Below are 27351 nucleotides of genomic sequence, written 5' to 3' on the forward strand. Positions count from 1 at the left end.
GTACCACTGCATTGATTTCTATGTGATTTTATTCTGTTTTCAACAGTATGATAGACAATCGATTCATAGCTTTTTCAAGTTCTATTTTAATTTGCATAGCTTCATCTGTATTTTTGTATGGCTTATGGCTAAAAAATTTAATTTATTCTGATTTTGATATATACTGTTGGGCTCTAAAATGGTTTTAACTTACTAGAAAAGAGACCATGGGATAACGGTGAGAAGCTCTGTGAAAATGGCAGGTTGGTGTGCAGCAACAGTAAATATGCAAATTCTGTGGCAGGAATTTCTAGGAAAGAAACTGTATAATTCATCAAATATTATAATGACATTATATAAATCTATGCTACACCTACATCTGGTGCAAACATTTGCTCTGTCTCAAAAAATAAAAGAAAAAGATATTGTCGATCGGGAGAAGACAGTAAAAATGATGAGTGAAGAAGCGTTTTTCCTGCAAAGCAAGGCTTTTTTGCTTGAAAAAGGAACAAATAAGCAAGAAAATAACAGAAAGTTATTCAGTTGCGAATGTTGTGGAGGTAGTGAACAGAAAAAAAAGGTAATTATTCTCTCTCAAAGCACTACAACTCAGAGTTATCCAATGAAATTAACTAGCTGTTTATTCAGGACAAACAAAGAGTGCTAGTACAACTCCATGTAATACATAATTGATTGAAGGAATTCATTGGTACCAAACATTGTGATGGCTACAAGTTTAGGTGGCTTCTAGGTGGCTTCTAAATATACGGAGGATATTAACTGTGAGAAGGAAAAAATGGTCAACAGCATATGTACTTGGGACTGCTTAACTTGGATTAGTAACACTTGGCAGCCAACGCATGGCCTGAGTGCGGTCACCAACTCAGTAAAATAGACAAAACCACTTGAAGACATGGAAATGCTATATGTACTGTGGAATGCACTAGTGTGGCATTGCTTTATATTTAGATACAGCTTTGTTGTTTAGTCGTTTAGTCGTGTCCGACTCTTCATGACCCCATGGACCAGAGCACGCCAGGCACTCCCGTCTTCCACTGCCTCCCGCAGTTTGGTCAAACTCATGTTTGTAGCTTCAAGAACACTGTCCAACCCATTAGAATAAAGATGGCAGTGTGGACAGTTGTTAGGAACCCCCAAATTTTGAAGCATGGGAACTCAATATTTTTTTTTTTTATGATTTGGCATAACATTCGCTTTAATTGATATGTATTTGTATAATTTGAAATAATGGATGTGATATAATTGTGTTTTAATTGGAAAATTAATAAAAATAGTTTATATATATATAAAAAGAACACTGTCCAACCATCTCGTCCTCTGTCGTCCCCTTCTCCTTGCGCCCTCCATCTTTCCCAACATCAGGGTCTTTTCCAGGGAGTCTTCTCTTCTCATGAGGTGGCCAAAGTATTGGAGCCTCAGCTTCAAGCTCTGTCCTTCCAGTGAGCACTCAGGGCACTCAGATACAGCTTACAGTGGCACAATTGCCAATTTGGTTGGCCACCAGTGAGTGAGACCTTAAGCACACTGATATAATCACATTACTGATAGTTCTAGAAAGGTAGATTAATTCTCTCTTTTTAACTGCATGCTTATAAGTAAAGAGATTTTAATTTGCAGTGCTGATTACCGACATGTAACTGATAGCTACTGTGGTTTAATTGCTGGAGAGTACACACTATCTGTAATCCTCAAGAAGCAACATAGTCAAAGGTGACTGAGGAATCTGAAGCTACTCCGTGTAATTCATGTTTTGCATGCCCCACAACTGAAGAAAACTAGGTTAGTGCTTCCAGTCATTATTAGAGTGCTTTCCCTTTTTTATGAGGCTGCTTTTAAGCTCTCCTTCCTCTTGATTAATATTTTAATGTTAATGTGGCAAATTATCAGTAAAGCAACCAGCAGCTGTAGTTGTTTCTGGAGCAGGAGAAGCATGTGTTTATTTACAAAACTGGCAGCGACCAGCAGCTGCTGAGGCCCTGGCACCTCAGGAATACTCACATGCGCTAACCACGTGCTGTTGGGTAGGTGGGCCACCTTGCTATATGACATGCAGATGACACGGGGAAGGGGCCGCTCACTCACCTGCAAAAGTGGGCAAGTGATGGTAGCAAGGAATGGCTGCGGCTGTCTCCAATTCCTCACCTACCCTCTCCTGAGAGATGTGGCTGCAAGGATTTAGTTTGCTCTACCACTGAAAGGGAGAGCACAGAAAAAGACACGGTAGGAAACATGGCAGGGAAGCTTCTCCTGCTTCTTTTTGCTTGACTTCTATTTCTAGGTGGTGCTATGGCAGAAGAACTGAGCCTAGAGAGCTCCATATCCTGTTGCCTCCTCTTGCTTACTTGTCCTCGATCTCTAGACAGCAGGGCAAAGAAGTCTGGGGCCTCAGGCCTGTCCAGAGAAAGAATGCAAGATGCACCTGCCATCTTACTCTCTTTCTTTGGACAGCACAGGAAAGAAGACTGGGATCAAACCCAAACACCTAGGTGCCCAGAGGAAGTGGATACATGTGCAGGGAGGCAGAGGCAGCAACAGCCTGGGGAGTTGGGCAATGGTGACTGAGCTGAGCAAGCTGAATCCTTTCTCATATGTCAGAGGAAGGAAAGGTGGTGGCTTCTGCCGTCAAGAGCGGCATAATCTGCTCTTGCTTTCTTGCTCACTCTGGGTGGCCCCAATGGGCTCAATTTGAGCTGTAGAGCGTAGCAGCGCTAACACCTCCTCCCCTTGGGGGAGAGCAGTCGTTCAGTGGTAGCACATTTGCTTTGTATGCAGAAGGTCCCAGGTTCAATCCCTGGCATCTCCAGGTAGAGCTGAGAAAGGTTTCTGTCCGAAACCCTGGGGAGTGCTGCTACCAGCTCATGTAGAGGGTACTGGGGTAGATGGAACATTGGTCTCACTCTGCATATAAGGCAGGTTCCTATAGGTCCCCCTGCCTGGACACACACACACACTCCAGGTGCAGGTGGCAGTTGCTTGTGAAAGCAAGTGAATGCTTGATTCAAGGAAGTGGCACTGCATGGGTAGAACTGGCTGAAGGGACAATCCACTGCACATGTTCTGCTTGCAGAAGGTAAGAATCTCCAGGCTGGGCGGGGGGGGGGAAACCCCCCCCAGTCTTGCTGCCAGCCTGTGTAGGTAATATTGAGCCAATGGACTCTGCATAATGCCAGTTTACTGCCTCTTTTGGGTGGCGTTGGGTTCCACTAGGAGGCTTCCAGAGTGAGAAGGCGAGCAAGAAGCAGCCTCGGCTGATGCGGGGTGTGTGTGTGTGTGTGAGAGAGAGACCACCACTTGGCCCCGTGCTGGCTCACCCTCCCTCCTCTGGGCAGCGCCATGGGGAGGACTGGACTCCCCAATTCCTAGCCTCCCAGCGGCGGGAGAAGCGGGCCAGCGGGAGGTTGACTGAGGCAGCTGCTCCTGGCAGGGGCAGCCGGCCGCCCTTTCCCCGCTCGCACACCTGCTCTCCCTCGCCACTGCGCTGCCCCAGGAGAGAAAGCCGTGACCTGCCAACTTTTCTCGCTCGCTTAAGATGCGGTTGCGGTTGACAAGGTCTCCCGGCGCGAACCTGGAGCCAGCCCTGTTTATGGACACGAGTTCTGCTTGTGTGTGTGTGTGTGTGTGTGTGTGTGTAGCCTGTCGTGTTTCCTTTCCCAGCAGCTTTTGCCCCAGGGCCGCTTTTCGCCTGTGATAGTAAAGAAAGACACCCATTACTCTCTCTGCGTTAAGGGGTGTTAAGGGCAGCGTGGGGCCCCCCGTTCCACAAGTCTCTTCTGATTGGTTCATCCCTCCAATCCGAGCTCCGCGCTCCTGAGCTCCTATTGGCTCAAACCCCCATCCTTCTGCCTAAGGCCTGCCTCAATATATATAGATATATATATAAATTAACTGTCATCTCTTTCTCGGCCCCCCTCCTTTTCCTCACGCCCCCTCTTGTCCTCCCCCCTCTTTTTTAAAATAATAAAACCTGTTTGGGTTATGGGGGTGTCGCTGAGGGAAGGGGAAAGGATCGCGAGCCGGTTTCCCACACAACCGAAAGCCACGAGCTCCTGAGTTTTTGTGCGAGCGAGCGAGCGCGCGCGTGTGAGTGCCTGTGCGCGCGCAGGAGGGAGGGAGCGAGAGAAGCGGCTCAAGCGAGAGCAACTCCTGACTGAAGAGAGAGTCTAGCCCGGCAGCGCGCCACAGACAAGACTCGTAAACGGGGAGAGAATGAGAGCGCGAAAGCAGCAGCAGCACCGCCACAGCCACCACCACCACCACCAGCAGCTCTCCTCAGCTCAGGCAGCCGCTCGACACCAGCTGCAGCAGCAGGCGCACGACTAGAGGCAGGGGAGAGGAGGGGAGGGGAAAAGGAAAGAAAAAGGCGGGGAGTGGAGGCTGAAGGGGCCACAGAGGCAAATTCCCTGAATTATCCCCCTCCTCCTCCTCTCTCTCTCCCGCTCCCTGGCTCGCTCAGCCACCTACCCGCTCAGCCACCTCGCTCGCTCCTCCTCGTCAGCCTCGCTCCCTCCCTCCCTCCGCTGCTTCACTCACTCATTCCCGTCCCCCCTCCTTTCTCTCTCTCCCTCCTTCCCCCCTCTCACTCACTCACTCACTCCTCCGTCTCACTTTCCCCCCCTCCTCCTCCCCTACCTCTCTTCTCTCCCCTTGTTTTCTCTTTCTCCCCCCTCCCACCCCACCCCCCTTTCTTTCCCTCTTTTCCCTTTTTTAATTTTCTTTTCCCTTTCCCCCCTTCTCTCTCTTTCTCTTTTACCTCAGCTTCTGCTTGCTGGCACTGCACTGCAGCTGCTCCTTCAGCCACTCGTCCTGCCTGGCTTCCCACCCCCCCACCCCTTTCCTCCCCTCCCCACCCACCCATTTCACCGGTGCCAGATAAACAAACCCTCCTCCTCCTCTTCCTCCAGCCCCCCCAAAGCCCCCCCATCCTTTTGGGGAAAGGGGGTGTTGGACTTGCCAGATTAGCTTGAGCTTTTAAAAGGAGGACAAGAAGAAGCCCGAAAGAAGCGGGACGAGCCCCCCTTCCTTCCTCCTCCCCCCTCCCTGCTCCCCCCCCCCACCCCGAAGGGAGAAGCCAGTTATCCTTCTCGCGGCGGCAGCAAACATGATGGCGGCAGCTCCCATCCAGCAGAACGGGACCCACACTGGGGTGCCCATAGACCTGGACCCGCCGGACTCTCGGAAAAGACCACTTGAAGCTCCCCCCGAAGCCGGCAGCACCAAAAGGACCAACACGGGCGGTGGGTATTCGCCCCCCTCCTCCTCCACCACCTCCTCCTCCTTCCCCTCCTCCTCCCAAATTCCCCACCCACCTTCCCCTTTCCTACCTGCCTCCTCGCCTCGCCTCACCTCGCCCTCCTTTCCCTTTCCCCAAACATTCCTTATTTCTCTAATGTTATCATTCATCAAAATGGCGCCGCTTTCCGAGCATCTAGCAGCCCCGTTTTATTTTAATTTCGCATATTCGTCCTGACTTGGGGTCGCGGTGGGGTGGAGGGGAGGGCTGTTCAGCCTCGACCCACCGGGCTGTACCAAGCCCAGGGCTGCTGCTTTCGCCTGCTTCTTTCCCTTTCTTGCTCCTACCCCCACCCCCCTAACCAGCGCACGCCTTTGAACAATTGGGAGAAACTAAATGAATAAATGGCGGATGAAAAGAAGCACTTTCACTCCCCCCATCCCCTCTTAAGCCCCCTCTCTCGTGAGTCGCCAGGTAGATTTTTTTTTTCCATCCACCCACCCAATACAACAAAAATCTTGCCGATTTCCTGGCACCACTTTCTGTTACGGTGGAAAATGTTGCAAAGATTTGTTCTTCCTGGGGTTGGGTCACGGTGATGGGATGTGTGCGCGCGTGTGTGTGTGTCAGAGAGAGGTTTGCGGAGGGAGGGCGGGAGTTGCCTGTCTTGGTGCGGTGACTTGTTAGTTAACATCCTGCTCTTCCTGGATGAGATGAGTTATAACGGGACCAGCATCTCCTCTATTCATTTGCACTGGAGTCTTCATAACAATGCACCGAGGCAGAGGTGAATTTATTCATCCAACATTAACAAACAGCAGAACTAGATAGCTCGTGTATTTAACTGTTTGTATAATGTCTTTGCGGGGTGGGGTGGGGGGCGCACCTGTACTAGCTGGGACATGGACTCTCAAAGTAGGATGGCTCTGAACCTGCTCCTTTATAGAAGCAAAGTTCTTTCATGATGCATTTTAGGTTAAACTGTGAAAATCAGATAGGGGTGTTTATTTGTGTTTTAATAAAGAGGGCTTAAATGTGTGTGTTGTTTTTTACATGAGATCCTTTCAGAGCAGTTTCTTTAAGGTCCATAGAATTGATGTCATTCATTGGAGGAGCAAATTGTTCAGTTGTAAAGAAATATTTGATTCATTCTCCAATTCTGGCTTTTTTCTTTCTTTCGTTTTGCTCTGATTTGGGCATTACATTGGGCATGACATAAGCAGTCACCTTTTAAAGTGTATGCATGACTCCAGGTTTTTTTAAAGGGGGAAATATTTTTTAATGTCCTTTGATTAAGAGATCATTGCCATTTGAGAAGCATTTAAAAATACATCTGGATTACTTAGGCAAATGGTTGCATCCACTTATATTGCCAAGTTTTATTGTCAATAGCTAAAACTCTTTGAATAAAATCTCAAATTTTGGATTTAGTGGATAAAGCTGTGTGTTGGGGAGAGTACAGTGCTAATGGTGAACAAATGCCCTTTTAATGTTTTCTTTCCAGTTTGCAGCATTTTTAGGGAAAGTTGTAGTTCTTGACAAAATTCTTGTGTAAGGTATTTTCTTTCTTTCTGAAGAGTTATATCATACCTTAGTAACTATTTTACATTCAGAATTACAACTTAAATTGGGTCATTGCTTCTCATAGCACCATCAAATTAAGGACAATTCATTAGATTCTTCATTTTTTCACAGCGGATATGAAGGATGGTGCAACTGGTTACATATCTGTGCAGAATACCTGTACGTTAATACTATAATAGAAAGGCATATTTTTGTAGTCTTGAGGATGAATGAGATTTTAGGCAGCTAATTAACCTTCAATATCTCAATTTTTTCAGAGGACGGCCAATATTTTCTAAAGGTCCTCATACCTAGTTATGCGGCTGGATCTATAATTGGGAAGGGAGGACAGACAATTGTTCAGCTGCAGAAAGAGACTGGAGCTACCATCAAGCTCTCTAAATCCAAAGACTTTTATCCAGGTAGGTGCAAGCTTTAGAAGATTATTTGTTAAATCCCATGGGTAATGTATCCACATTCTGTATAATTAAACATTAGCGTACCTGTAGAATTAAATAGTATTAGCATTTCACTACAATAACTGGCATTCTTGAATAGTAAAATGCATTTTCACAAGCAATTCTAAGCAAATATATTGGTATTTGTTATTTTGCAAGAAAGAAAAGACACTGTCTAAACCTGATTGTGGAAAAACTAAGAATCATATTGCTATTATGCATGTGTGTTCTACACAGCTCATCTTTTTGCAAGAAATGTTTTTTAAAAAACAGGCTGTTTGACAGCTGGTATTACAGGTTTTGCTGAAGTTTTCAGACATTATGGCAATTAAGCTCATAAGTAAAACACAGGTTCTCCTTGTAGAATAGGCCATTTACCTTAAATCCATTACGTACTTTGGTTCTGCTTCATTGCTTTGTTCATACATCTTAACATGAAATAAATTCCAAGTGCTGCTCTTCAGATGTTCCTTTGATTTTGTGTATTTTCACAATTGTGATATATAACGGAAACCTATTGTGAAAGAATACAAATAATTTTGTTTGGAAATTTAGACCGTAAGAATATTGTATACATAAGTGCTATAACATTGAGTTATAAAATATACATACTGAAGGCTGTAGAATTCATATATGGTGTTTTATTATCATTTTTGAATGCATAATGTTTATAAAGATTTCTAAACTGGTGTGGAGGTATTTAATGTCCATTGTAAATTAAAAGCAGTATTTCTTTATATAGACCAATAATGAAGCATTATTGATAAAAGAAACATTGCCAATAAAGGAAGTGTTCTGATAGTCATTTGATTTTTCTTAACTCTAGCACTGGTGGCTTTCCATTGAGATGGCCTGTTTTCTTTTTTCTTGTAATAAAAAAAAAATCTTTGTATTTGGGAATGGTTCACAGATATGATTGAATCCTGTAAACTAGTTAGAAAGACTGTCATGAGTAAAACCAGAGTGTTTCCTTTTCTACTGTCTTAAATTCCAAAGTGGATCATTGTTGTTTGATACAAAGGTTGTTATCCTCTTGTGATAGTTGTGGTACAGAGGCAGAGAGTGTATGTGTTCAAAGACTTATATTTAAAATTCCATTCAAGGTGCAGTATATAACAATGCGTTATGTTTTTATGAGTGGGGTTTTATTTTTAATGAAATAGTATTTAAAATGTTGATGAAAAAGCTTGTACAGTATATTTTTAAAAGGTGAAAGTCGGTATATAGATGACATAATCGACACGGACATAAAATTGTGACAGTTTTGGATGATAGCTATAATGGCAAATTGAGTTTGGAGACAATAGATGAATAAATTACAGATGTGTTTGTGATATTCGTAAGAGTAGCCAATGTGAGATGACAATGCAGAAGAATTTGTGTTTGATCACCAGTGCAAATCCTAAATCATAACCTTTGATTTAGCTATATAGTATTAAGCAAGATTGGAATCTTTCGTTTGCTACATTAACAGGAGTCCTTTCCATTCTAATTAAAATCAATATTAAGTGTTGAATTGGGCAGATGCAAAGATTTTAATAGAAATTTCCTCTGAAGGTTTTTTAAAAAAGAAAGGCATGATGAGGGGTTTACAGCCTTGTGTTAAGTGTTCCTGTGACGTAAACAGGTTCCCTCTGAAGAAATGCCAGCATGAGAGAGAGCTTGTACAGTTTGACTGTAACAGGTGTAAACTAATCCCTTGTTGTTGTTATTTACTAATCACTAATTTTGGTCCTGTGAAACCTCGTTTATATTTGAAACCACAGTGTTGATCAATTTTAGTGAATAAATAAATATGGGCATCCATAAACTACATGAACATGCTAACACATGTAATTATTTAATGGTGCTAGTTAATGTTTCTGTTTAGATCTGAACATGAGCCTGATGCATATTTTGAACTCATGGATTCTCCAACCTACTGTAATTTGAGTTTCTTCCATATATAAATCCTGAAGTCTTAATCTGAACTATGCTAACTTCTGCTCAGCCTTAAATTAGACTAGACACTGATTTTGTGTAGTTGTGAATTTTCAATTAGCATTGTAAATATTGTATCCAACTGGAGTTTTGATCAGTGTAATACTTATAGGTATTAATTGTTCCATAGATGCCTGGCAGTTCAATGGCAACAACTAGATTATAAAACTTTTGTGCTTATCAATGATAGTTGCGTTTGTGAACTATATTCCATGTGCGTTTGTATTTAGCACAGAGTAGGTTTAGTTAATCTGATATGACCAGAAGTAACAAAATTAATTGCAGCTAGTTACTGTACATGAATCATACTAACTATTGGCATACTTTGAAGAGAACCCCTCAGTGCTGCTGTCCTTTGATTTGTTTGGTATATTAGCAAGCATTTTCAAGTTAATCCAGGTTATCAAAACACTTTTCATCCAGAGTATAAGTAAAATTGGCCAAATGCTCAGAATGAATATCCTTATTTGGGCACAAAACTGTTAAAAACAGGTAAGCATTGTCTGTCAGTGCTTCTCTATTTATAATCTAATTACTAGAAAATAAGAATGTTTTGAATTGACAACTGCAGATAATAGTCTGCTGACTTTTTATTGTTTGCTGTATGGTAGATAGATTTATTGTATATTCAGTGTTTTAGTAGTGCAATGCACATTTTTCAAAATAAAAAACTGCTGTACATACATGTATGACTGGTAATTCTTTCCTTATGACGTATTAAATATGGGTGTATGTAACACACACTGAAAATATTTTCTTAGTTAAAATCCAATTGATTTTATGACATTTTAAAGGAACTCAATAGTTTAAGAGGAAATGCACAGTTACTTTGTGAAATGATATTCTATATCACTTGCTTTTAGTATTTGACTTGATATTAATAAAATCTGAGGAAGAGTTATGGAGAAGTTCTGTAAAACATGTTGAACAGGAATTTTATGAGTTATGACCTTGAAAATGTTACCCCCCCTTTAAAAAAATAACCAGTGACCAAATGTACACCAGTATTTTCCTGAAGTTCATAATTTTAAAATAATAACCCCACAGGCAACCTTTCAAAGGGCGTTCTCACAAAATGCTATGGATTTTGAGAAAGTAATGAAAGCGTAGAGGTAAATGGAGTTTGTTTTTTTAAGTTCAGCATCATTTCTCCGCTAAAAAAATAGTTTAATTTTAAATCTCTCCTTGTTAAATGAAAGCTGTTAAATTATTGAGACTGCAATCCTATACTCACCTTGGGAAAAGCCCCATTGAACTCAATGGGATTTATTTTTGACTTCATATATAGGGTTACAGTGTAAGTGTGGTTGAAATTAGGATATGAATGTGAATAGCTGTGTGCAGTGTGGCTGTCCAGATGCTTGGAGATGTATTCCAGCAGGGATGTCATTCATGTAGAAGGCTGACACATCTGTCCCATTACATTTTAGCTTTCATGATACATGTCATTCCCACCCTGCCCCACAAAAAGTGTCCTTAATTTAGGATGCTTAAAGACAAACACGTTGCTACAGGTTGTGTTGCTACTAACATTTTTTACTCAGGAGGACTGTTTCTGAAGAAAGTAGTAATGCTGAGTATGTGATCATTGTGGTAATTGTGGTCACTGAGATAGATCTGCAAAGCTTAGTTCTCTGGTTTTTTTAACTCTTAAATGCCCAAGCATTGAATACAGCTATTTGAAGGTATAATTCTCAGTTGTACAGCTGTCATTGATCTTGCAAAGTCTGCTTTAATGAGAAGAACCAAGTTAGGTTCTGATTTTTTTTTTTTAGTGTTCAGAATTAAGCTATAAATGGATGAGAATTTTGTATGACATGGAGGTAGCTTTTTGTGTGTAATGTTATATTTTCTTTAATATGCTTTCTGGGACTTTAAATACTTTTGTGGTTTTTGTCCCTTGATGATTTGGTGATTGATTTGATGATTTGGTGATTATGATTGTTGAATAAAACTTTAAAAAGAGTGGATTTTTTCTGAATTGAAATGCCTGTATAGATGTTTATCTAACTCCACCCTGTCCCTTAAATAAATAAATAAATAAATAAAATGATAGGCATTTAGTGTACAATCTTCAACATTAACAAACTGATCTATCAGTTTATGAATGTTTACATTTCGCTAAGTGTATGTAGGATTACAGCCTTAAAAATGGTGCTAGGAGAGGAAAAATAGCCACCTGATTCAGCACCCTACTGCAGGGCAGGGTGGTGTACAGTCACATCTCCCCTCCATCTGATCAATTCAGATGAGTTCCGGAGGAAACTTCTTTCTAAACTAAAATATGGTGGTCATACATTCCAGCAAATCACTTACTGAGTGAATCTTAATGCAACCAGTGGAAAGGAATTCTGCTAGAAAGAGTTTTGGGATTAGATTGATGAGCCTAGCCAGGAGAGTCTACAAGTTGTCTATCTGTTTTGCAACTTTTACTTATCAGCATGCACAGTGGATTAGTTTTTTGAAAGGTTTATAGGCCAAATTTATTTGAGAATGACAGAACAAGGTTAAAGAAGGAACTTGTTAATTTTTTTTAAATTACTGGAATGCGGTTTATTTAGATGCATTATTAATAGAGACTGATTTTTCTATGTGCAAAGTTCTTATATAGTTAATATTGCAGGGCATGTGGTGTTTTATAGAGGAACCAAGAAAGCTGTATCTATTTCGGAAAGAATCCTTATTGCTTCATTTAAAACTGCTGCTTAGCTTTATAGTGATGTCATGAAGGTAAAAAGCTCAATGCACTAGAAAAATAATCTGCAAAATAAATATCTTTCAGACAGCATTTAAAAACTGAAATACTATTTGGAATGGTAGTGATGTTCCTAATACCTGATCATGGAAGTGAATTTGTTCTAAGAAAGGAAATAAAGGTAATTTTAAATATCCTAATACAAACATAATTTTGGTGAACTTCCAGTTTAACAGAAGTATTAAGTTGCCGCTTCACCTATTTGCTCTTTCACTTATTTTAATAATTGATTTTTTAAAATTATTTTAAAGTCCTGTAACCTTATTTTGAAGGATAAAATTACTTTTGCCGAAAATCATTTGGAAAATTAATTTTCCGAACAATATAGGTTTTAAACAAATAGCTATTTTTGTTTAAAAACGATCTCGCAAATTAGAAAATAGAATGTTAATTCTTTAAATCAGATTACAGATTTTGAAAGTTAACATTGCTATGAAGTTTGGGGTTGATTGCTGCCTCATTTCCATCTTTGAACTTGGTTCTGGTTAAGTTCAACAACATCTGTAGAGATCCGACTAACAAACATTTCTGGGATTCATCTTTGCAGTTTTCAGCAGGTGCAGTTGGTGTTGCAGCCCTTCTCAAAAAGAGGTTAGTTTGTTTTTAATGTTTATCATTAGTCCAGTGGGAAGGAATGACTTGGTAGAGACTTGAAGGTTGTCAGTTGTCCAGTGCTGGAATGCTGCAGGTAATTGGGCTAGACTGGTGGGAATTGTGACAGTGTGCTTCTCACGTTGCACTGCAGCTGTTGTTGATCTTAATTAATCTGACCCTCAGAGGCTGTAGTGTCATAGCATAAAAGGCAGTACACACTGGAAATTGAGGAGCTATTCTCATGATCTCTTTACTGAATGTGTATGGTTCTTTTAAAAAGATTTAAAATGACTATTGGTTTTTATTCAATATTAACTGCATTGTAAAAGCAAGTGGATGAAAGGAGGAAATATGATATTTTAAATAAAATGTGCCTTTTTTAGTCTGCCTTAGGTTCTTCAGTTTAACCATACTTATACTGAAGACCTACTAAAACCAACAGGATGTACTCTGAAATATGTATCAAAACTTCCAGTATTGAATGAATGCTGAATATCAAATGTAGATTTGTATATTATTTCGGTAACATGATTTATCTCATATTTTGTTCTGTGTGACGTGTTAGTTGCATTTTGATATAAATTTTTAGGTAATCTGGAAAATTTTGCTATACTGGACATCTTTAGGCTTCCTCATTACTTGAATGCAACAGACGTTCACTTCTGTTTTTGGAAAATGCTTTGAAAGGTTATGTACTGCATGCTGGGAACATGGGGGTGTTATGAATGTTTCAGTACCCATGTCTTTCATGGAAGAGATTAAAACATACCATTTAACTTTCCCATTTGATAATTTTGAGATTACAAACTATGTAACTAAGAGTTTTTTTGTTCTAAACTATAACTAAGATTTGAAAACATTGAACCTTATTACTTCAAGATTCAGTCTTTTGTTTTGTTTTACGTTTGTTTCAGTTAAGTAAATATTAATTGCCTTAATCTGGCTAGACTTTTGCATTTGGGCAAAACTCTTCATACCTTATTTGGTATTGCAAACAATTGAAATCTGAAAATACTGAAATTAAATGCTAGGCTCAATTATTTCATGCAGAATACATAGTTTGTTTATTTAGCTTTCCTTGATTTTGCATGTTAACTGCCAGTTTCATATGGCAGCCCATCTGAAGAAGTGTGCATACACACAAAAGCTTATACCTAGAACAAACTTAGTTGGTCTCTAAAGTCTAAGGTGCTACTGGACAATTTTTTATTTATTTTGACTGCGTCAGACCAACACTGCTACCTACCTGAATATGGCAACCCAGTTTGTCAGCGTACTTACTGGACACTATCTCTATGACACCTGTACATCTTTAGCATTATTTCATCACTACTAGATTTCATCACTATTCAGTATATTTAAAGTCTACTTGTGTAGCTGATTATACGATAGCCCATTTTAATACCGGTAGTTTACTTTACAGTAAGTGTGATGTGCTTGTGTGTCTGATTTCTGGATTTTATTTGTGGAAAGAATAAACATCTGTTTTCCATAAATATATTTCCTACTGTATTCTGCAGGACCTGTCTTGTCAACATGGATAGAAATTCTGCAAAATAACAATGATTATTTTGGAAAACGGGGAATAGGGACAAAGGGTGGAATCACTCTGGTAAGATGATTAAATATAAAGAAATAAAACACTTTAAGCTGTGAGCATATTAACAAATTGTGTTATTTGATTTGCCATTACAACTAGTTTGACACTGATACGTGGTGCATTTGTAGTTACCAATAAGGTGCTCCCATAAAAACACATGTTTACTTTTAAAACCTTGTCAGAATACTGAATTCTCACTTAAGATATATTATGTGACTATAAATAGAAACGTATTATAAATGAATGTATACCCATTATTGTTAGACACAATTCTAGAAAAAGGCAAGCTTGTTGGAGCCTTAAGGCTAAAACTTCATTTTAGACAGCAGCCCTGTCTTGTCATGCCTACTTATATGTAACGTTTAGCGAAGAAGTCTGTGATGCATTGGTAGCCAGTGGCAAGGAAATTGAGAATTTTGCTGTGTTATGACGTCACATATCTTGGCGTACTAAAGGTTGAGAGTAGTGGAGTTGGTACGCAAGCAGGTTTAATATTCAGATTTAGATGTACTGATTGATATGTTGCAGATATGCTGGTGCCAGAAAAAATTAGGACAGCTATGTGTGTGCGTTTTAGTGGCAATAAAACAAACCCAGCATTTCGATCACTTGTAATAATTAGTTCATTTGCTTCTCTGCCTGTGGAATGCCCATGTTTGTATTTATTGCTCTTTTCTAGAATGAGTATTTTTTTAAGCTAAGGAAAAAAGTGAATATAGATGTCCTTCTAAAATCCTGTCTGTTGTATGAAGAATTTGCCAATACACTATTTCCTGAAATGTGTTTTGTTTTGCCTGCTGGGTTGTGAAGTACTTGAAATGTGCAATTTATTTATTTATATAGTGAAATTATTTACTTAGTAGTTACACGACACCTTCTGGTTCTGCCCCAAGGAACATACAATCCTAGGAACAAAGTATAAGAAAGATGGGAGATCAATTAGATTTCTAGATATTTTGAACAGTTTTCAGAGAGGTAGCTGTGTTTGTTTACTGTAGCAAAAGCAGAATCTTGTGATACCTTAAGGTTAACAATTTTTTTTTATGACGCAGACTTTCATGAACTACAGCCCACTTCATCAGAGTCATGCATTAGAAGTGGACTGCAGTTTATAACAGTTTATACCATAGTCAATCTGTTAGTCTTTTGACATTATTATTATTATTAACCTACCATTTTCCCTGCTCAAGGTGGCATATAGATTAAAACAAGAATCACTAAAAGCATAGAAAAAAATTATTAAAATATAATTACGGTAAGCATTTAAAACTTTTTAAAGAGTTTGTTTCCCCTTTGATATCCTCCCCTGCCCCACTGCCAATAAGATTGGGGCATAGTGTTGGGTTGACCTTTATTGTGCCATTTTTTCAGTCTACACGCCATGCTGGAAGTGGCAAAGGGGAAAGTTTTAGTATGCTCTCTCTAATGCCCTGGCAATTTTTAAGGAAAAATAAATAGAAACATTGAGCGATCTGATTACAGAGTTCCTGTGTCTTGTCAAGCTAATCCTAAAATGTTACAGTGGTCAGACACAATAATGGGTTGAATGTGAAAGGAACTTTAACTTTTGAGTACTTCCACACCAGCCCTTTTCTCTGAAGTAAGGATGGCAATTCCACTTAACATTTTGCAGAGCATCCACATGGTGTTATTTTATTACAGTATTACAGTGCTTTCTGTGTAAGCTCATATTTCTTGAGATATAATGTTTTTGTGGCAAAATGTGTTTGTAATAACCTGTCAGGTGCACCAAAGTACTATTAAAACATGTTTAGGACTCCAGTGCTGCCCAATTGAAAAGTTCCTCTTTAAAGTTCACTGCTTGCTCTTTTATCCTGTTGATCCAGAGTGGGGGTGATAAGGATGAATAGTCTGTCTTATCCCTTGAATTGCCTCTCTAAATTAAATTTTCTGACCATGAACATATGTGTGTGTTACTTATGGTTGTATTTGTCATTTGTTCAGAAGGGCCTATGAAACAGGTCCCATTTATGGGTGAAGTTGCAGACTGTTCACCACTATTTTCACATCCTGGATCAACATGAACAAATAAAATAGGCTGAAGCTGCAAATTGGGGGGGGCGGATTAGGATTATAAAGCACCAGGCCATTGTATGCTTGTTGATGTGATAAACTATAAGAGAAACATCAGATATAATGTGGCACTCTCCAGATATTCTTGGACCAGCCATTATGACAATTGGTCAGGGATTATGACAGTTGATATTCCCAATAACATCTGGAAGGCACCCCCTTAACTTCTCCTAGTCTAACCAAATGCTGTGAGAGATCCAAGCAGACGGTGCTGGAAATAACACAACAACATCCAATTCTAATACTACAATAGTAGATGTACATCAACACAATAGAATAAACCTTTAATTGCTACATTTTTATCCATTACATCTTAGAAAAAGCTGGCACCTTTCACTATTTCATTGTAAAGTATTATTCAAGATATATTGTGATACAGTGTTTTGCTACACCATTGTCGCACAATTAAAGGATATCTCTGTCTGCCTTGACATTCCAGATGAGCTCATGACTAATGTTGCAACCCAATTTACAGGACCAGCATTTTACTAATGTTGGGTACTATTTTACTCAGAGCAGACCCATTAAAAGTAATGAACCTAACTTAGTCATGTTTATTTATTTTAATAGGTTTATTCTGAGTAAAATGTAATTGAATAGCCCCTTCTGTACTTTTTGCAACTTTTGCCATATTGCCACTAGCCCCAACTAACCAGAAGAAATGGAAGAAACTGCAAAGGCACTCTTGAGAAAGATGACCTTCGTACTGTTTTCTAAAGCTAGGTGTCAATCCCACTGATAGCTGTTGGATAAGCTAAGCAGAATTCTTAATGTGAAGGCCAATCAGAATACACCCTAAATAATATTTTTCTTCCAAAGTGGCCTTATGAATATTTTTATACTTAGCACAATTCAGTATAAGAACAGCCACATCTAGAACCAGGAGAATTTGATATAAACTTGATAGAAGAAAAGACATGGCAAGACTCCAGCTATTGCTCAATGAAATTATGAAAACACAGATCATATTTTGTTGAGACAAATGTGGACTACTTAAACACAAAACAACCTTTTTCTATTCCTGATAAAGTAGAACTTCCAGATTTGAGTAGTACCCGAAAAACCAAGTTCATTTTCTGAAATTCTGCCAGAGCCATCCTCTAAGACTGATAGCAAAATTGCTATTACAGTTGTAACTAGCTCTGTATTATTAAAAAGTATTTGAAATGTAAAGATGAGGGACTGATTATCCAAACAACCAAACATTTCAAGAGTGCTGATTTATTTGTATGTTAAAACAAAGGAGCTGGGAAAAGAGATGTGTAGATAGTATAATTATCAGGTAGGACCGGACAAAGTTGTAGTAGAGTGAGGGGGCTTTATGTTACTGTTAAAGACGCGAAGTTTCTACTCTAGATGCTTTATGAGTGAGTTCTCCATTCAGCCTTCCATAACACCAAGTATATAGGTATGTGTTTAAAAGGCTTAGTCTTAAGAATAAAGCTGTCTAATCCCTTTTAGACTATAATGCTGCTCTTAAAGCTTTAGAAGAATTCCTAACACATGTACAACATGAGATTTCCCAAAACTCTTGCCCCATTTGAATTTTTAGAAAGGCTTTTTTTAAAAAAGTCATATATTTTGTGGGGGGAAACCTTTGATTTCTTTTTGCTGAAATAATTCCAGTGATTTTTAAGACCCCCACTCTCTCCATATCATTATTAATTAGTCTATATGTGGCCTCTTTTTTCATAGTATATTGCAAAGTGCTTTTGGAATAATCAGTGCTTCTGGTGCTGTGCCTGAATATACTGAGGGTAGGGGAACACAGAACTTTCACTTGGCATATTGAAATGCTTTAAATGTCTGGAATATGGAGTGAATGAGGGGTAGAAGAGCAAACATCTTTTGGGGTTGGGAATTTACATAGAATCATCTGTTCTACACAATATTTACTGTATTAATTTTTTTAGTACAGTGGTACTTCAGTTTACAAACTTAATCTGTTCCTGAAGTCCGTTCTTAAACTAAATCCGTTCTTAAACTGAGGCATGCTTTCCCTAATGAGGCCTCCCGCCGCCGGTGCCCTTCCACCGTTCGGTTTCCATTTGTAGACCGAGATAAAGTTCGCAAACCGGAACACTACTTCTGGTTTTGCGGAGTTCGTAATCCAAATCATTTGTAAACAGGACTGTTCTTAAACCGAGGTACCAATGTACTTACAAAATTATTATTCTTTATTTTGTCTGTGCTGCATAACTGTCATTGGTTGTGTTTTATTTGTAATCTGCACACTGATGTCTGAATGCATGGTGACTGACCACAAAAGTGATCTTGGAGTTGTGATACATAGGTTCAGTTAAATAGTTAATCCAGTGCATGGGAGCTGGGGGGAAATGCTAATTCCATTCTCACGGTATTTAGGAGAAGGGTTGAAAACACAAATGCCAGTATTGGAATGCCTTTATCAAAAAATGTGTTGTAACCACACTTGGAACACTGTGTGAAGTTATGGTCACCATATCTCAAAAGAGATTTTGTCAAGTTGGAAAAGGCAACCAAAAAGACTGGAGCAACTCCCCGTGAGGATTATTACAATGCTTGGGACTTTTTAGTTCAGAAAAATATACATAAGTTTTGAGGTTTATAAAATTATGCATGGTTTAGAGAATGTAGATAGAGCATATTATCCCTCTTTTATAATGCAAGAACCTGAAACATATTCAGGACAAAATATTTCACATGGCTCATAATTAAACTGCAGAATTCTCAACTATAGTGATGGCCACAAATGTAGACAGCTTTAAAAGGGGATTAGATAAAGTAATGGAAGATAAGGGTACTAATACTATATTCTACTTCAAGGATCAGATGCTGCATGCTGTTGAATGCCAGTTGCTCAGGAAGAATTGTAGGAGATTGCCCTCTGGACTAGATATGTCTTTGGCCTGATCTTACATTATAAAATTCTACCTGATTTATTCAGTACAATGTGGGCCAGGAATAAATGAGAAAAAATTGCAGAATAAAGTGAGATTTAGATTACTTTTTTAGAATTTATTTTGCAGCTGTTCTCATGGATAACAGGCAGGTAACAACAGTTTAAAATACAATCAATAAAAAATAAGAACAAGGAAGAATCAAAATATCACATAATCTGTCACAATGCAAGGCCATATAGATTTATTCAAATTGCTTGACTGAAAATAAAGGTATTTTACTGGCCCCAAAAGATGCTTTGCATTAGTGTCAGCTGACCCTCAGGGGGATGGTATTATATGACTCTGCTGCTATTGCCAAGAGGGCCCTGTAACCTTCCTCTTGTGAGTTTACAGAAGCTCATAAGCTAGTCAATAATTATGATATGTAGATTACCGTAGTGCTTGCTGCAAGAAAGTTTGGTGATATGCAACAGCAGCAACAAAACATTATATTAGCTGCATGGTATTGACAGCAAGTTAGTAATGCTGCTTAGGAGCCCTCTCTGTAATTTGCAACTGTTCAGTGGTACATTTTAAGTATATATACTATGTGTGTTATGATAAAGTTTTTTTGTGGTTAATATGTAAAACACATCTACATGCCTTTCTTGTGTTTCTTTTCCTAGGCATGATAGCTGTGGTAGTCTTGGACTGAGGGTGCCTTTATGTAGTTCCAACTCCAAGCTAAGAAGATCTGGGCTGGTTACTAACTGGGTGGGATATATCTTATGAACCCTGGAGCAAATATGCTCTTCTAAAGTCTTTTATAAGAAAAGGAATGTTGTTTTAAGACCACTGTGGTGGCATCTCCAGGGTGGAGAGGTGGAAGCAGAATATCCTATAGGGTGTCAGTGCCAACTTTGGTTTTGATATTGCAATTTACGTAAGAGCTTTTCGATTGATACTAGACAGGCACAGGCACTTTGGTAAATTTGTTTTTGTTTCTGCAAGCCTACCTAGATTTATAATTTAATTATTTATATTTGTTTTAAGTTTTACTATTTTTAAAATGGCAATAATTTTATGTATATTTTTGGGTGTTTTTTAATTATCTTGTGGTATTTAGCTGTGTGTTACCTACAAATTTATTTGCTCATCACTTAGAGAGTGCTGTGATTAATTGGTTTATAAATCTTCAAAGGAAAGTAAAATAATGTACTGCAATGTGGGCATAAGTAATTTTACAGTTGAGGCTTTCTACCCTTATTCTGATTTTCCATGCGTCTGTACTTGATAAAAAATACTTTCCTCACTTTGGTGATTTACATATGTGATGTGAACTGAAGTTTGTTTTAAGTGCTGAAAAAAGGAACATTTTAAAAACTACCACACCAGAGAACATATTTAAAACTATTGCACAGGAGAAAGCATTATTAACATTGTGTTCACAGATGTGGGTGTGACAAAATGATCAATGCTATGTATTACTCATATATTTAATCGATGATAGCATTTCAACATTAAAAAACCTAGCAATAAACAGGTTATTCAGTAAGCTGACAGTGGCGGGGGTGGGGTATTTTAAATTCTAGAAAATGACTTCAGCTTTCTTATTTGATGAGGCAGCTTAGCACCTGGGATAATTCTAATCCTGACACTTGGGATGTTTTATTTTCTGCTTCACTGATTTGGATTTCTGGTTCTTCACCGTTAAGATATTTTTTCAGTATATACATAAACAAAGTAAGATCTCAAATATATATTTTAAATGACTTGTACTATATAAAGCAAATAGCTTTTATAGTTTCTTCACATTTAGCTAACAAGTTAAAAGTTAAAAGTTTGTATTTAATTTCACTTTCCTCTTTGTTTTTTTAAATACTACATTTGTAAACAAAGAGCCTCCAGAGGGGTTTTGTTTGCGCTCTAGTATCAGACAGAGTATTGGCTGATAGAGTAGAGAAGCTTGGCTCTCTCAATAATTGTGTGCTTGGATATTCTAGTGCTTAATGTTTACCTCAAGGATATGTAAAGTATGATAGGAACTCTTTTTTTTCAGTAATTGCCCGTTGATTTTAGGGCAGTCGGTTTTTTCCTGTAAAACCCCACTCCCTAAGAGCATTGGAGATTGGATGTATGCGTGTGCACACACACCTATATTTAATACAAGTTTTACTTGGAAATTACTTTTATTGGAAGACTTGCAAAAATTTAAATCATGACAACTTGATAGCATACCCTTTCTTTGACTTGATTAGGTTTTAGGAAAAAATGGAGGCACCAAAAACTTAACATAAGTTTCACATTTATGAAAAGTAGTCAGCAAACAAATTCCACTTCCTAGCGATAGTAATGTAAAACATGTCAATTATACCTTTTATAATTTTTAGTTTAGATTACCAGTTTTTTAATTTAAGTTGCCCAATTTCACTTGCATTTGTTTAATTGCTAGAATATTGAGTGAGCACAATAATTTTTGGGGGCAAGATATAGCAGTAGAAATTTTTACAGAAAACTTTCTATCCTACATCACTGCTTTTCTTCTCACTTCTGAGGTGGTATCTATGGTATGGACACTAGTTGGCTGCCAATTCAAACAGCTTCTTCATTGTGGTTGTTTGCTGTCAATAAATTGCTCTGCATATGTTTTCTCACAGTAGTTGTAGCATGAGACTTAGCATTGAAACGTTGTTATTTTAATACATTTGTCTGGGATATTGTGCTTTGTAAACCATTAGTAGGTAGTTGTTAAAAGCTACAAACTCATAAGACAATCTTTAACATCCCACACATAAAAAACAAACACTAGCTGTTAGCAAACAAGATAAAAAGCCCAACAGTAGTGTGCTAAAACTACATACTCTTAACTGTTTTTCACAAAAAAATGTGTGTGTGTCATTTATAATCATGTTTCCATTTAACCATTCTCCACTACTGTCCTGATTTGAGTGGACATCTTGGAACTACAGACTCAACTCTGGCTTCTGATTGGATTCTGAAGTGTCCCGTTTTTAAGTCCAGCACTGTAACATGTCAGCTGGCTCATGCTAGAATGCTAGACCAAAGTACATTCGTATTTTGGTCTCACACTGTTGTGCATGTCAGCTAGTTTCCTGAGAGATCAAGACCAAAAAACAATGACAAGGAGTGGTGGGAGACTCCAGCCGGGGAATCCTTCGAGAGAAGCCTCAGATGAGGAAGACTCTGAGCCCGGGAAGTGGTGGTGGGACACTGAGGACAGGCCAGAGGTTGAAGGCTGAAAGAGGCCACAGGCATTAGCGAGCAAAAAGAACCAGGGGAGCAGAAGAGGAAGTGACAGAGGCTGTGGAAGCATCCTCAGAGCTTGCCTTCCCTACTTTAGTTAGTGTCCCTCCTCCCTTGTCTCTAAGGACATGGAGGGCTATGCGTGTAGCAGAACAAAGAGCAAAGGTGGCTGTCCCTAACGTAGTTAAAGGCTGCTTGGGAAACATCTGGCTGAGGAGGAGACAGGAAAGTAGGAGGCACAGATTGTTGGTACTGGCAGCTGTTTCATAGGGGCCAGTCCAATTCTGGAGCCTCCTACCACTCCTTGTCATCCAGCCAGTTGACCAGATTTTGTGAGGAGGCAAAATGTATCCACTTCCAGAGATAACAAGAAAAAGAACCACCCTAATAGTAGAAGAAAAATGAAGTGGTTTTAAGGGGGGGGGGGCAAATTCACAAAGCAGTTTGCAAATTCTCTTCAGATGATACGTATGTGAAACGGCATGTTTAATTCTAGGTGGTTTTTCTCAATGCATTCAGGAGAGGGATCAAGAACATTGAAAAGCATGCTCTTCTTATCTCAGGGTATTCAAAGGGAAGTGCACTCATCTGGTAGGAATAGGATTCACAATCCTTGGAAATCCAGCTGTATTTGGCATTGCATCCCTGAGATTTCTCACTGGGGTTTGGTGATATCTGGGTTTCAACATCACAATAAATCACCAGCTAAACATTGTAATATAACAATATATCATGATGTCTGAAATAAGGATGAAGCTATGAAGAGGCATTGGCTGGCTTCATGGTTTTTCCTGCATCGTGATTTTTGCCAGCACCTGCTTTTGTGATTTGCTGCCCCCTGCATGAGGCAGGGGAGAGTTGCACTGGCAGAGTTAACAGGCTGCAGGAATTGAAAGAAGCATTGGCTGTCTTCACAGTTTCCCCCACATTGTCATTTTTGCATCTCACATACATCATGATTTGCGATATAGTGCCAGGTCAAAATTAAGAAACCGATATATGGACTTCAAACTGGTTTTGGATGATATAATGATATATCTCCCATCCTTATTTGTCACCTACAGAGTGCAGGTAGTGTTTAAGAGGTGTAAAGGGGACAATCTGCTCTTGACGTTCCCTATAAGGATGGATAAATAAATAAATAAATAAATAAATAAATTTATATATGTTTTGGGCATGTCTGACTTCTAGTCAGTAGCACATATTCTCTTTAAAGGACAGGGAAGAGGGGGATTGGCCTTTAGTTTCATATGGGCATCATTCTGGTGAACAATGCTTTATCACAAAATTAATTGATGAAATGAAAACTTGAAACGTATACATAATACTCTATATATTAATATAAAGAAATGGTCATAATTTGTACTGGTCCTAATTTACAGCAAGGAAGATAATTCAATCTTTTCAGGTTTTAATGTAAGTAGTCTCAAAATCCAATATTCTAAAGAGTAGGAGCCTATATTAATGCACCACTGCATATTTGATTCTCATCAGTTTGATTCTCTCAGTTAAGACTGCATTCATTCTCTAAAAATGCTTTACCATAGATTAATTGCTTAGTACAGTATAAAATAATTTATTTCAGATGCCTTTTTGACTGTTATACTTGGTCATTTCCCCCTTCACTTGAACATAGATTTTTCACTTCAGCGTACCCTGTCGTCTGAAACAATTCATCACTTGTAGCAGTGCACATCTAGGGTGAATTATTTGAGTTGACCATAAAATATACGTATTCAATTACAGGAAAGAGACAATACTTTTTATCTTTTTAGAGTATAATACCCATGCGAGGTAAAACATGATTCAAGCCACTGTATTCAGTATCACAGTGTATGAGAATATTTTTCAATGTTTTTGGTTCTCTAGAAAGTTTTCTTATCACATTTGGGGAGTTCAGATGTTGCTAGTTAATTTACAGCTCAATATTTTAAATTCAGATCTAGATATAACCTTAGGAATTTAGAATTCCTTTCTTGTTCAAGTAATATGCCCTGCCTCTGCTCTTCAACACAGAGGGCAAATGTTGGTTATAAATTGTATTAATGGTAGTGTTAGTGAAATGAATTGTGAAATTCTCAAACTTGGCAGAATTTTTTGCTAAGATGATGGACATTATTATTGTTGATAAATATTTCTTTGGTGTATATGCAGCTGTTGGAAGGTGATGGTGTTACAAATACTTTTGAACCCAGTGGCGGAGCTTCATGCTTCGCGTTCCTGGGGTGGGGTGCGCCTCCTGGAGGGCCGTGGCACACATGGGGGCGGGGCACGTGTTTTGGGGTGCGGGGCGGGCGCCTGCGACGGCGCCCCTTGGAGCCCGCCACTCGGGCAGCTCGCCCCTACCGCCCTATCTTCCTACGCCCCTGTTTGAACTGAGCAAGAACACAGACTATGCTAGTAAAGAAAAATAGAAAGTTTTTATACATACTGACAATGGCACTACTGTATATTTTATAACAGTATTCAAGTCTTCTGCGTCTGCTTTTAAATACAATTTCTTAAGATGGTTCATGTCTCCCAACTGCAAAGTGCTGCAAAACTTTTCAGGATTGTGCAGAATGCTGTTGGAGCAAGGGAAAGAGGAGATTGCGTATAAACTGAAAAAAGGGAAGCAGGGGCAAATTGTGGGCTAGGCCCAACAATTTCCATCATCTCTTATCTGTCATATGAAGAAATCAACCCTTCAGAGCAATAGAAGTGGCCCAAAAAGGAATTTTTGAGGCACGATCCTGAGAGCCTAAATTGCTGGCTGACGGTTGAGGTCTTACTATGCAAAAGAAGACTGAGGGTGGAGCTTCCATGTATACAGTTCCCAAGTACACTGATTATTTGTTCTTACATCAGTCTCTCTCAAAAAACATGGTGTGGTTGCTAAACAGGCCATTTGACATATGTAAACAGTTTCTTTCGTCTGGGAAGAGACATCCTGACACAGGTTCTTCAGTTGGTGTACACCAATTTTAATGGTTCAGCTTTCTATTCTTTGAACTGAATTTCAGCATAAGCTTTTTAAAAAATTTTTTTCATGATCTGCTAATCCAAAACAGTAATTTGTCATTTTGAATTTTATGTCCATCTAACAGAAAGGCTAAAACATGAAATGGGTTACCAGTGACATCTGGAATCCTATTTATATTCGTATGCATCTATTGCATATCTTTATTTGTGAAAGATTTGGAGTACTTTTACTGTAAATATTCTCCTTGTCTCAACACTCTTTACTGTTGTAATGTTAAATAGTGCAAAATATGCTTTGTGCTACATGAGTTGAAGACTGGGGAATATTGAAACCAATGTGCACCATCACCATTCACAGCAGTGAGTTGCATTAATATTTAAATAATCCTTTTATCGAATATAGCCCCAGCATGTCAGACCGTTACACCCAGGTTGAACATGACCTTATTTAAACATTAGTGCTGGGCACTGATGAAGTAATTGCCCCAGTTTGTACAAAATGTCTCAAAGGACTAAGCAATCGAGCCCACAAGTAGGTAAAAATAGAACATGAAACTAAAACTAGGGAACGCTTCCAAGAGATTTGCAAGCATTTGTGAGATTAACTTTTGTTACTTTGTTAGGAATGCTTCAATGAAAGCTATTTTGAAATATGTGTAGTAAGAATTTTAGAATGTAAATTAGAATAGCTTGTACCTGAGGAAGTTACATATGCAGGTGTGTTGACTGTGAATATTAGTCACAGTTAATGCTTGCCTTAATTTTAGTAAACTGCCACAGCATTGCCAAATAATGTAGTCATATTTGATAGAAGACTGATATAAATTGATAAGAGTTCTCTGTTATTTGGCAGCTGTAAAAATATGTTGACAAAAATTTTCAAAGGTTAGAACTGGCAGACATACTTGCCATCCAGAAATTCCTAGTAGTTCTAGAGATTATGTATATTTTGGTTCATATAGTTGTTGATAGAGACTTTGATGTTCCACACTGAAGATAATGATACTTTGACTGACTCTTGTTAGAAAATTCAAGTGTTGACAAACATGCTTATGCAACTATACCACAGATCCCCTCTCATCCAAGTTGTCAGAAATCTGCCAGATTGGATAGAAGTGAGCTAGGAATTTACCTAGCATATATGATAGACAAGTTTCTTTCACTGCCTTTTCCTGATGGAATATTGTGAAGAACAAGAGCCTGTTTCTATTGATTGTGAAAAGTAGCAGTTGTATATTACTAATACACAAATATATTAGCTTCAAGTAATATACAGTTGTACCTTGGGTTACGTTACCATCGGTTAATGTAATTTCGGGTTGCGAACTCTGCAAACCCGGAAGTGTATACTTCCAGGTTTCATCGCGTGCACATGCGCAGAAGCGCTCGGTATCATGCCGTATGCAGAAGTGGCGCTTCTGAATACGGACTTTTCGGGGTAAGTATGGACATCTGGGACGAATTAAGTTCATATCTGTAGGGTCCACTGTATTAGCTTCAAAAGCTATCGGATTATGTGCTAGAATTACAAATATCACTTCACAGACATCAATATGTAACACATGAATGATCAAAAGGGGCACAGGTACCAGCTCTACAAAATTTGTGATCTTTTTTTGGGGGTGGGAAATCTGCTTCAATAGATTGAGATCTGATTCAACATGTTAATAATAATAATAATAATAATAATAATAATAATAATAATAATAATAATTAATAATAATAATTTATTATTTATACCCCGCCCATCTGGCTGCGTTTCCCCAGCCACTCTGGGCTGCTTCCAACAGACATTAAAATACATAAACATTAAAATGTTTATGACATATTAGTGAACAAACTAAGGTGGAACATATATCATGTGTGCAATATAAAAAGCTGAGTTTTTGTTCTGGTAGCAAAAATACTTGATAAGGGGAAGGGAAAAATCAATAAATAGGCCTAATCTAGCTATAACTAGAGCGTCTCCACCCCCATTGTTCTGCTCGGAC

At 38.7% G+C, this 27351-nt stretch overlaps 1 protein-coding gene across 4 annotated transcripts in view; it reads left to right on the plus strand.

Moving 5' to 3' along the window:
- The first annotated feature begins 4031 nt into the window (after nt 1–4031).
- Nucleotides 4032–27351, plus strand: part of NOVA1 (NOVA alternative splicing regulator 1) — a 152785-nt gene continuing 129465 nt past the window's right edge. For 2 of the 4 annotated variants that reach the window (XM_035110239.2, XM_060273155.1), the window contains exons 1-2: nt 4032–5234; nt 7072–7215. In XM_035110239.2, coding sequence (XP_034966130.1) covers nt 5099–5234; nt 7072–7215 — 280 coding nt within the window. In that variant the 5' untranslated portion in view covers nt 4032–5098. Of the gene's footprint in view, nt 5235–5312; nt 6018–7071; nt 7216–27351 lie in introns of those variants that run through there. The other 2 variants (XM_035110230.2, XM_035110249.2) reach the window with 2 other exon arrangements.

This window comes from Zootoca vivipara, chromosome 1, assembly GCF_963506605.1.
Source record: "Zootoca vivipara chromosome 1, rZooViv1.1, whole genome shotgun sequence".
NCBI lineage: Eukaryota > Metazoa > Chordata > Lepidosauria > Squamata > Lacertidae > Zootoca > Zootoca vivipara.